Source organism: Poecilia reticulata, chromosome 7 (genome assembly GCF_904066995.2).
Source record: "Poecilia reticulata chromosome 7, P_reticulata-male-v2, whole genome shotgun sequence".
Classification (NCBI taxonomy): Eukaryota; Metazoa; Chordata; class Actinopteri; order Cyprinodontiformes; family Poeciliidae; genus Poecilia; species Poecilia reticulata.
This window is the reverse complement of record NC_088836.1, coordinates 5640179-5652129: the sequence shown is the minus strand read 5'-3', so window position 1 is coordinate 5652129 and position 11951 is coordinate 5640179. Positions and strand designations below refer to the sequence as shown.

Sequence of the window (11951 nt, the reverse complement as noted above, 5' to 3'; positions counted from 1 at the left end):
TAGCTCCAAGTGAGGATTGATAAAGTGAAAAAATGGAGATGGGGGTAGAATGTGGCGCTGCATCTTCAGCTGAGAAAACAAAGATGATTTTTTTCCAAATAAAAATAGGGGAAACAGGAAAGGTCCAGATGATGAACTCAGTGGCCTTCATTGAAAAATGAAACAACGTTGACATATAGACACCAGTTGATATCTAAATATAACTGAAAGGTTGCTGGGATTGATCAAATGGGCCAAATACCTTTAACTTTCATTATCTAGTTTTAGGTTAAATACATATTAGTTTATTATATATTCATGGCTGTGTATAAAAAAAAGCAATGCCCATTTTAAAATCGACATAACAGACAGTTGTTTGCATGGGAGGATTCTTTAAAATGGTTAGTTATGCAGAACGCCGCAGCCAGGACTCTGACACAGAAACTGTGGGTTTGCACATAGGACTCCATTGTAGATGCAAATACACTGAATTTTGATTTATTTCAGATGCTATTGAAATAATCTTTTCACAAATGTCTCAGGTTTCTATGTTCTATTTGCTGTTTGGTTGTTGTATCATTTTATTGTGACTTTTATATCTTGATGGTGCCATCAAAATAAAGGTTTACTTATTTAAACCTGTGTATGTGTGGAATGAAAAAAGAAACTGTGTTCAGTATATTAATTATATAAAATTATATAATATGTTTATTAACCTGAACAAGATTTCAAATGTCATCAAAAAATAAAATAGCAACAGAAACAGAAAGCACTTCAAAAAATCCACACACATTCTCTTATCAACCAAACATGGATAATTACATTGTGATTACAATCATTTCACACTGTTTTTTTGTACTTGCCTTAAAAACGTTTTTTAAAAGAAAAATTGATTCATTGCACTTTCATCACTGTTGAATAAGTAAAATGGAAAACATTTGGTAGTTGGACGTTTTCATTTGACATTTACAAGACTTTTTTTCCGCCGTTCTGCTGAAGCCAGTCTAAGACAATGTGAGCCTCGTAGCTCAGGCGCAAACAGCCGTTCTGTGAGCTGAACGGTGAGCAGTGGTTTACAACCGGCTGGTTTTAGTGTCCACAATGACTTTTAACTGTCCTTATCTCAACATAAATAATGTGCCTGTAAACGTTAATCATCTACACGTTGGTAATGAGACATGCTCAGCAGCCATAAAGAGTTATTTTCAGTCCGTTTTTTTGTTGTTTTTTTTTAGATTCCGCTGAAAAATAACCCACTGGAATTGTTTTTAAAAGCAGAGAGGATGGCGACAAAGCAACAAGTATCAGAGAAAAGAAATTACAACAAAATTATTTAATAGCTCTAAAATTAGGTTATTGTATCCTTATCTTTTAACATTCCTCTAGAATGTTTTTGCATTGATGTCCTCTGTTTAGTGTAATGTTTCTCCAAAAACATTTTTTTTTATAGGAAATAGGTAGTTGATGTTGGATGTATTGAGGAGATATAGCTTGCTGGACGGACATCAGTCCAAGTTCTTAGCTCTTCTTAACCCTTGTGCATGCGAGGACTGAGGCAAACGTAGACGACTGCGTCAAATGATACAAGTTTGACATGTGTGGGGTCCGTTGGACCCCATTTCTAGACACAAGGGTTAAGTTATTTATAAGTTTGCTGCAGATTGTATTTTGAAAGTCCTACTACAATCCACTCCTGGTTTGTCATTTACAGCCAGTGTTTCCAATAAAAAATCCAAGATTACTTGGTCGTAGGTAGTTTTTTTTTTTTTTTGCATTCAGCCCGTTTTGATCCATATTAGAACAGTTTTCCCACAGTTTCAAAGTCAGTGGAAGTTGCGTCAGGATGTGGAGGATTGTCCTTTCAATGATGTTAGAGTTTGCCGGTAAGCTAGTCCTGTTATCTGGGGACGCTCATGCTTGAGACAGAGCGCACCAGGAATTCTGTGGAGCCATCGACGTCGGGGTAAAAGGATAATCCTCGTATTTAATGTCCACGTGTCCGGATGCCGTGCTGTCTAGCTGGGAGGCGGTCTGCAGAAAGGAAGGAGACAAAAGCTTCATTAGCTAAAAAAAAGCAACTCTTGCTAGATATTTAACAAAAACATCTTAGGAGAGGCATCACACTATAGCTTGCACACAGCTAAAAAATCTTATTTATGTCCTTTTCTTTGTATCTGACTAAAACTTTTATGTTAATGTATAATATTTGAATAAAAAAAACGATGGTCCCCAGCTGTCCCTTGTGTTCCCTGATCAGTCCCTGTGTATTTAAACCCAGCCCTGTGTGTCTCTTGTTTCCTGCCGGATCCTTGTCGTGGTTTTCTCATTTGTTCCTGTGTTGTGCTGTTCCAGTGTCTGAGTTCCTTGCCTCATTTGCTCACCTGTGCTGCCTGAACTCCTGCCCACCTTTTTGGTCATCATTAAAAATATTTTTTTTCATCACAACCTGGGTCCACCTGCATCCATCCTCACCACAAATTGGCCTGTATTCATGACACCAATAGGTACTCTGCTGTATTTTTTATTATTATTATTATTATTATTATTATTATTATTATTATTATTATTATTATTATTATTATTATTATTATTAAAATAGAGGACCACGGCCTTTTTAGGGTTTAGTATTTAAGAATATATTCTTAGGAATGGAACTCAGAATTATTGAATGTGCAAATTGTTAAATTAATCTATTCACTGATTTTTTTGTTTGTTTTTATGAGAGCATATCTGACACATTTAAAACAAAATGTATCCTTGGAAGATGTAATGCCCAGGTGTAATGCTAGCTTACGCGCCATTAGCTGGCAATTTCAAAGCAGCCAATCTAAGAGCGCCATTCATTTTTCTCGCCGCTGATTGGCTGAAACCTCAGGAGCGTAGATGACAAAGACCATAGATGTTAGCTTCTGCTGTGGTGGTTTCTACTGTGTGAATTGGCACATAACAAGGTATATTTGGTGTTTAAACTATTAAGAGTTGCAGTTATAAGCATTTTTTAAAGAGGTAAAAGCAGTTGTGGATTTTAGCTACGGTCCCTAACCCCGACAAATACTGACTGGGGAGGTCAGTGAATATTCCTCAGCCAAGTTCTGTAAAGAGTGATAAACGTCTCTTTGTTAAAAGTTATCAGTTTGTTTTTCATCAGACCAATTCTCTAAGTCAAATGATTTAGCATTGCTTATATTCTCCATCCTGTACGGAGTGTCAGAAGAATGTGACGGGAGGAAGGGTTACCTGAGAGCCAGATGTGATGGTCTGCCCTGCGTAGGGCGACGGGGCCATGCTGGGTTCACTTTTAATGGTGGAGGCGTGTTCAGAGACTGACAGGGAGGACGGGGAGCTAGTGTCAGAGGTGATGGAGCCTAAAAACAAAACAGGAAAATCATTCACTCTCATTATGTTGTGTCCATGTTTTAATGCTCTTTTTTTCTGTCCTCAAGATTGCTTATGATTTGACCAATCCGATTCCTGTGCGTGGGGAACCAACCTGTGGACGCTTTAGTCTTCGGTATCTTGGGTTTACGCTTTCTTGTCTGAATGCTTTCTTTCTTCATGGCCAGAGGTCTGGGCACCTGGAGGGAGTACAGCAACACATGAGCTGGGCTTCTCTCCCAAACCCCAACACAACAGGAGCCACAGAGTGTGTTATGTCAACTCACACGAGCCCTTCTCCCACACATCACAGCGACCTCCATGCCCTCTGGGAGACTCTGTCTTTCCCCGACGCAGCGAGATCATTAAAGGAGTGTTGGTGTCGGTGTGACCTACCCCGTGCAGCTTCATGTAGAGGCCGCAGGCGTTACAGACGGGCTCTCCTTCAGCGTTGCGTCGCCATAATGTGGTGGTGCTGGTGTGGCAGTTGGTGCAACACAGGCCGGCCCGGCGGGACGTGGTCTGCTGCAGCACACACACACACACACACAAATAGGCTCAAACACAGGACTGTATGCTTCAGATTATCCTCTCTAACAATAATTTGTCCCAAAATCATAAATAACTTTCTTTTTTTATTCTAGCACACAGTTCAAAAAGCTGTGGGGCTGCAAAGAACCTTGTCTAAAAACGGCACACATCAAGGACAAGGTCAGCGGAGGACAAATAAAAACAGGGAGAGAAATGCCCACAGTGGCAGCTCACAACCACATCTGCTGTGAAAAGGAGGAGAGTTCCTGGGAATAAAACCAGAGCTGTGAGGATTTGGCTTGCACCCACAAAAACAAACTGGACATCATTTACAAAACCATGAACATTCCAAGTTTTACTTCATTAGCATTTTATAAGCACTTAATCAACATTTAGCAATTGCCAAGTTCATATTAAAATGACATGAGGAGTAAATTATGGGAGGTGTTATGAAAATACAGCTGGTAAAAATGGCTGAAGCCTATATGGAAAATAAATGGGAAAAAAAGAATTTTGACTTTTTAAAAAGAAAAAAAAAATTCTGTGGAAAAAAAAGAAAATCAATTTCTGAGATTAAAGTAAAGGATGTTTTCTCCCAGTGCCTGTAAATCATCTTTCATAGATTTCAGCTCTTTCATCGTACACATTCTGAAAACATCAACTGGTAAGAAGCTGCTTTTTGATTAAGATGTTCATAAATTATTTCTAATCGATTAGTTGATTCTTGTTCTTTTTCAATTAGTTAATGCACCAATAGAAAACATATTTGGAAGATTAACTGCTAACAGGACAAATTACAATTTACAAGTTATCCTGATTTGATCATTTTGATTGTGTCCTTAAATGGTATTTTGTTTTTCTTTTGAATTGTCCAAAACAAGATATTCATAAAAGTTCACTTTCTGGCCTAAATACGTTATTTCCTTGCTAGATTGCTAATAAATTACTGTAGCTATGTATCTTTCAATATAACATCATGGAAGATAGATGCAATATTGCAAACTATATATATATATATATATATATATATATATATATATATATATATATATATATATATATATATATATATATATATATATATATATATATATACACCTCTTTATATCCACCCCTACTGAGGGGTTATTCATGTTCAGAAACAACAATAACAATAATAATTATAATAATAATAATAATAATAATAATAATAATAATAATAATAATAATAATATTATTATTATTATTATTATTATTATTATTATTATTATTATTATTATTATTATTATTCACTTCTTGATATTCTTCCCAGTGTACAGTTTTTAATGGACCGGTTCCTTCTGACAGTCTTACCAGCCGTTTCTGGGGTTTAATTAACGGCCTGTTGATGCCGTTCATCTTGTGGTAAAGTCCGCAGGCGTTGCACAGGTAGTGACCGGTGCCGTCTCTGCGCCACAGCGGCGTGGACACGGAGCCGCAGTTCACGCATTCTCTACCCTCGGTAGGCATGTCGTCCATCAGCTCTGACGGAAGAAAGGAGACATCCCGTCAGATAACAAAATTGCTCCTTGATGCTCATTGGATCAGTTATAAAATCACAATATTCCCATGTAAATTCGACATTGAAAACAAATAAGAGCGTGGCGGTACAGGGTCACCGGTTCCAGGCCAGTGCTTGATAAATAACCCGCGGAGGAATGTAACCCCACGCTCTTTCTCCTCCGCTCCGCGTGATGCGGGGATCAAACTGCTCAACCAGTGAGTCGGGAGAGACAGAAGAATGGGGGTGAAGGTGAGGGGAGTTATGGGGGGGAAGGTTATCAGGAGGATCCAGGATTCCCCCATCATTCATCACGGCTCTGACAGAGGACGGGCTGCGGCCTCTAGTCGAGCCGCAGACAGAGCGGGCTTTAAGTCCGGGCTGGGCCGCTCTCTGCTCGTCCCTTTAACTGATGGAGTTGGTTCACAGTTAAGTTGTTGGGAGGGAGGCATCATGCGCATGCGCTGAGACTTGCGTTTCAGTGCATATCAATTAGCATGGACAAAATAATGACGACTGACTGTTTGGTAATGTATTGGGCCTTAAATAATAGGGCTGCGTGACGGTGTGTGACTGTTGCTGCTCAATGCAGCCGACCCTGGTTCGATTCTCAGCCATGGATCATCTCCTGTATGTCTGTCTCTTCCCTGTCATTTTTTGTTTTGTTTTAAAAGCTGGATTATAAACATAAAATATATTTATACAGTTGTGGAAAAAAATTAAGCAACCCCTTAAAATGATCATTTTCTCAGATTTTACTTTTTATAGGCATATGTTTGAGTAAAATGAACATTGTTCTTTTATTCTACAACATGTCTAAGATATTCCAGGCAAAAATGTAGTATTTATTTCCAGAGAATGAGAAACGGTGAAAATAACAAAAAAGATGCAGTGCGTTCAGACCTCAAATAATGCAAAGAAAACAAGTTCATATTCATTTAGAAACAACAAAACTAAAGTTTTAACTCAGGAAGAGTTCAGAAATCAATATGTGGTGGAAAAACCAAGTGGTTCTCTGGGGTTCAGTGCAGTGGTCTCTTACATTTTTCCGAAGCTGTATATTTCTTATAACTTAAACAACATATGTACCAATTTTTTGTCAGTAATTTTTTCCCTAACGCCTATTTTGAGGCACATAATTATTTTCTGACTGTAAAACTACAAGGAAACAAGCATTACGTTTTACTAACTACAATATCTGCTTTTCTCACAATAAAGAGAGTGTACACATGCGTTTCTAACAAGAACAATAAGAGTATGAACCCTAAAATGATATTCATTCCAACATTCCAAACAAACAAAAACACAGCACAGGGCCTTGCTGTAAGCGATGCTATAGGCCTGCTGAAGGTAACGTTGATCTGCAGAATTAGCCACAGCAGCACATCGTAACTGTGAACACATTTAAAAATGACACTAGTTCAGTTTTACTGCTTTATCCTGACCGAAGCTTTTTGTGTTCCTGTTGTTTCTTTGTAACACAGAGGACAAACCGCATGAGCAGAGCGATCTTAACAATAAGTCAAACTCAAATTGCATCAAATAAATTCTGTCAAAAATAAATAAATATTATAGTTGCCAGCTCTTTTTTGCATTGGAGAGATTCTAATAGTTTAAGTTACCAGTGAAAACCATAAGGAATGTGTCAGGTTATCTTCCTTGAAAATGAAACATGTTTTATTTGTAAGTTGCATGTGTCTGTGCTTGATGAAATTACAGTGTTAAATAAAAAAAAACAACAACAACAACATATAACCAGCCTACAATATAAAGGAATCACCACACAAAGAGAAACTCAAACCAGTTCACTTTTGCCCTAATTAGAGCTAAATCCATTAGAAATTTTGAAATCAATTTGCAGCATTTTAACATTCTGCCACGTTAATCTTTTGAATTATATCCATCTCATTCTGAGAGGTGATAATATTCCCAGAATAAACACGCTTTTAGCTGCTCTTTAATTAACCAGAGAGGAAAATGAGATTGAACTCAAGAGGACCCCTCCCCTCCCCCCAAAACCCCCACCTTCTCCTCGCTTCCCATACCTGCAAGGTGGGGAGGCATGAGGAGGACCAAGGTGAGAACTGCACCAAACTCTCAGCAGCTCAGCGTGTATCTACTGGTGTGTATTGAACCCACGTCCTGAGGTTCTGGGATTAAATTAACACTTTAATTGATTGCTCTAGGAGAGCATCTGCTTTGGAGAATGTGGATTGACTCGACCTGACGAGGCATTGTTCAGTGGAGGCGCTCTGATTGGGACTGTTTCTGGGACTCTGATTGAATCTCGGAGCGCGTTACACAAGCGTTATACAGCCGCAGGGTTCTCCATCACCTCCTGTAATAAATAACCCGGTCCCGGCGAGGCCTGATAAGAGCATTCTTAAAGAGACAGTCGCTCGTATAGTTAACAGAAGCTTCGTAGAAAATTGAGCTGGAGGAGAAAAAAAAAAAAAAAAAGTTGGATTCAAGGTTCAAAGATAAATTAGAACTAAAACAATAAGGGATGCTTTGATATGTCGAAATAAAAAAATATATATGTCCGAAGATTAAAGTTAGTGTTTTGTTGTACCCCCCGAATTAAATAGAATGAAATTTAAATCTTTATAAACTAGACTCGATGTAACTCCTTTAAACTTCCGGAATATAATTTGATTCAGATTCGGTTCGACACTCACCCAGACTGGACCTTCGTCCGCCCAGAGCTCCCTGCCGACCCTGCAGACTGATCACTCCGCTCTCGAAGGGCCCCGGCGTCCAGGAGGACGTGGCCATCTCCGGGCTCATGTAAGCGTACGGGCTGGAGTAGGACCCCCCCACGGAGCGCACCAGCGCCCCTCCGTATTGGCTCTGGTAGCCGCCGTCCCGCCCGGGGTTGGTGCTGACCGGCGGGCTGTGCGAGTAGGAGAAGCCGTGCGGAGGGTGAGGGCTGCTGGGGGCGAAGGAGGAGCCGTCCGCGGCGCTCTGAGCCCAGCCGTGGTGCCCCGCCAGGCCGTGAGACTGGTGGGTCGACTCGCAGGTCTGCAGGTAGGGCAGGGTGGGCAGCATGGCCGGGACCCTGGTGGTGGGGACGTACACCGGGGAGCTGGCCGAGGGGTGGATGTAGTTCCCGGTGTCGTGGGGGTAAGGGGACTGGTTGGAGGACAGGGCCAGGCTTTGGTACATACTGAAACCTTTAGCCTTCAGACGAATTGAAGGAAGACAGATGGAGATCCGACTGTCCCCTAACCGGAGAACGTTCCTTTCCTTTTGAACCAGCGGCTCTTCAACAAACTTGCATAGATTCTCCCAACCCAGTCTGGCAAAAGAAAACATCCAGAAAAAAAAAAACATTTTTAATTCTTAACAAGCACCCAATACCGACCATATTCATAGTTAAAGCAGGACTTCTACTGAAACAGATCATCAGAGTGACACCAACAGCACAAGAAAGATTTTTTTTATTCAATGCTTAAAAAACAAACAAACAAACAAACAAAAAAAAAAAACAACTGTTTCACTTTATCGCAAAACTGGTCACCAGTACTTTGGGTAAAATTTAAGAAGGCTTTTAAAAGGCACCTAAATCAGTCGAATTACAATCGAATTGAAAATTCTCCACTTACTCAATTAAATTAAATTCTACCGATTAAGATAGTAACATGGTTTTCCAACATGCTAAAAAAGAAACTGAAAATAATACATTGATTAAGTCATAAAATATTGAAGAAAGTGACATAAAAATGTTTTCCCTTCCAAGATGTGCTGCTTCTGCTGCCTCGGGTTCAGCTAAAGACATTAAACTCGAATAAACTGCACAAAACAGAAAATGTCTCTACCACCAGAACGCTGCATGAAAATAAATGACATTTCGGTCAGTTCAATTCTGACCGAAATGTTAACGATTAAATATAATGATAGATGTTAAAGCTGTTTGAATATAATTACTGAACGACACATTCTAATGGCTAACATTCACGGGTGTTCAGAATTCCTTTTTATAGTGCATGCACAATTTTTCTTAAAAATGGAAAATTGTCCATAAACAAGTATATATTTATCTTGTTTTGTTTAAAATTTCAAATATATAAATATTCTTTGTTCTCTTTCCATAATTTTACAACTGAAAATAGAATGTATTAATATGTAAATTTTGATATTACATAGCCTATAAATAACAGGCCAAACACTGATATTACTTCTCATATGCCTTCGATTGTTTTTTTTAATCATTATTATTCGGTGCGCACAAAAGAAACAAAGATGCATTCGAATATTAATGATCAACAATCATCGATATGCATCAGTCATATTTCCCTCTCATCGCCCTTGCTTGACGTGAAACGCATCTAAACGACATTAAGTGTCGCTGCTATCTGTAGCGGTGCAGATAGAGCCCAGATCCTCCGAATCGCAGATCGGTCCACATTTATCTCTCCCCTTTGCAGATATGTTTTTTTTCTCTCTCTCTTCTATGAATAGAAACTCAAATCGCATTAAAAAAAAAAGTTGATAATGGCTCCTGCTTCTCTCCGTTCCCAGGCCTCTCGGGATATTATCTCACCAGATAAGGACGGTCCGGTGATAAAGCGGGTCCGGTCCCCCCTCAGCAGAGACACAGCCTTAAGAGAGGAGCTCAGCTGGGCAAGCCTTGACCACACCACGCAGACACGGAGCCTCTCCGCAGCTCTGCGCGTTTGTGCGTAAAAAAAAAAAAAAAAAAAAAGAAAGAAAAGTTGGAGAAGATGGAACCGAAGTTGCAGCTGTTGGGTGATTGTTCGCGTTTTTTTCTGTTCTTGTTTGGATCCGCTGATCGCTGCAGCGCGTCTCTTCCTCTCGGTGTATCTGCAGATAGCTGCTGCCGCTGATAATTTTTGATATGGGTGTGCGCCTCCGCGCTCTCCTACTGGAACATTTGTACGGGGGAGAAAAAAAAAAAAGAAACACGTGACCCAAGCCGCCGCTCCGAGGTAGGCCAAGGTGGGGAGGAGAGGAGAAGGTGGAGGGGGAGGACCCCTGCAGCGGAGGGCCCAAAGCTCCGCAGTATGGGCGTCGAATAAGGTCCCCGCTTTCACCTGCGTCCTGGGTTAACTTTTCAAGCGCGTCATTCTTAAGACTGATAATATTTTTTAATTATAGATTTTGTTAAAGGGATTTTCTTCAACCTCTACAAACTGACTCAGAACTACAAACCTAGAACAGAGCCCGGTTCTAGGTTTGTGCAATTGAAAGTTGGCTCCATCGCCGGAAAGTAAAAGTTATACTTTTATAACTGTGAACTTGTTCAGTTTAAGGGCAAAACAGAGCGATAAGAAGCCTGAACAACAACTAACCTCATGCAGATCAATCCAGCACAAACACAGATATGAGCGGAGAACAGAAGGATAAACATGATGTCACCGGATAAAACGGAATTTATGACATTACCTGGTTATAAACATAAACAACAATGACCTGTTGTATATGTTGTTTTACAATAATAATAATAATAATAATAATAATAATAATAATGGTTCTAATTAATAACACAATAATAAAACGTAATAATACTTGTTATTATGAATAAATAATAATAACATATTATTATTATTATTATTATTATTATTATTATTATTATTATTATTATTATTATTATTATTATTATTATCATCATCTGCGTCTTGTCTACAATTTAACATCTTCAGAACAAAATCCAACCGTGATTTAATCGGGAAAAACAAGTTAAGGATGTATAATAATAATAATAATAATAATAATAATAATAATAATAATAATCTAGTTTTATTACAACAAAATATTCCTCTTCTCTTCTCTTCTCTTCTCTTCTCTTCTCTTCTCTTCTCTTCTCTTCTCTTCGAGGCCCTGAACACCAGTGTCTCTCTTTGATCGGCCTAATTAAGTCCAGACTCAGTAAACGCGTCCTGTCCGGAGAGCATTAATTAACCCTCCTGCGTGCCGCTTCATTAGATCTGCTTGTTTTCTCTCCTCTTTTGATAGCCGGACGTTCAGCGGCGACGCCAAAAGTCTTTCACCGCTGAGCCTGAAGGAATTCTATTGGCTGGAAATGAAGATTTTAATTATCGCACAGCGGCAAACAAACACCGGACCATGCAGACAGGCCGAAACATTCACGACTCTAGCTTATGCTTTATCTATATATAATTGTTCTTTATTGATCAGTGGGAAAACTCTTTTGTGAAAATAAAAACACTATAAACATCAGAATATAAACAGATTACAGAAAAGGAAGGTAAAATTAAATCAATTAGAAACCAGATAATATGGGAAATCTTTAGAGAATATGTTCTTTTGTACAAATGTATATGTGAAAAAAAAATTATAAATATTGCACCAAATGGGGATGGATGGATGGATAGATAGATAGATAGATAGATAGATAGATAGATAGATAGATAGATAGATAGATAGATAGATAGATAGATAGATAGATAGATAGATAGATAGATAGATAGATTCAACATTGATTTTCCCATCATTTAGAGCTTAAATATGTTGGAGAACAAATCAAATGTGTTTTAAAAATATTTAAGGCATGATAACATGTTGA

The 11951-nt window shown here is 38.9% G+C and overlaps 1 protein-coding gene across 2 annotated transcripts; it reads right to left on the bottom strand.

Moving 5' to 3' along the window:
• Positions 1-667: 667 nt before the first annotated feature.
• Positions 668-10888, bottom strand: gata5 (GATA binding protein 5). 2 transcript variants are annotated; one of them, XM_008412843.2, is made up of 7 exons: positions 9948-10888; positions 8083-8702; positions 5218-5387; positions 3751-3879; positions 3470-3554; positions 3217-3344; positions 668-2010 (listed from the first exon to the last, which is right to left on the bottom strand). In XM_008412843.2, the coding sequence occupies exons 2-7, from the start codon at positions 8567-8569 to the stop codon at positions 1891-1893; spliced, it is 1119 nt and encodes a 372-aa protein (XP_008411065.1). In that variant the 5' UTR covers positions 8570-8702; positions 9948-10888; the 3' UTR covers positions 668-1890. The 2 variants fall into 2 exon arrangements, with proteins under 2 accessions (XP_008411065.1, XP_081464773.1); XM_081608647.1 differs by lacking the exon at positions 9948-10888 and having other exon boundaries at positions 8083-9924.
• Between the last annotated feature and the right edge of the window lie 1063 nt (positions 10889-11951).

Bases quoted from the DNA above. Each gene is read 5' to 3' on its own strand.
- gata5 (XM_081608647.1), bottom strand. From the start codon at position 8,737: ATGTTTTTTTTTTTCTGGATGTTTTCTTTTGCCAGACTGGGTTGGGAG. The intron at 5,388-8,082 runs GTGAGTGTCGAA...TTCTTCCGTCAG, and splicing joins CGGACGAAGGTCCAGTCTGG to AGCTGATGGACGACATGCCT. The intron at 3,555-3,750 runs GTAGGTCACACC...TACTCCCTCCAG, and splicing joins TCTACATGAAGCTGCACGGG to GTGCCCAGACCTCTGGCCAT.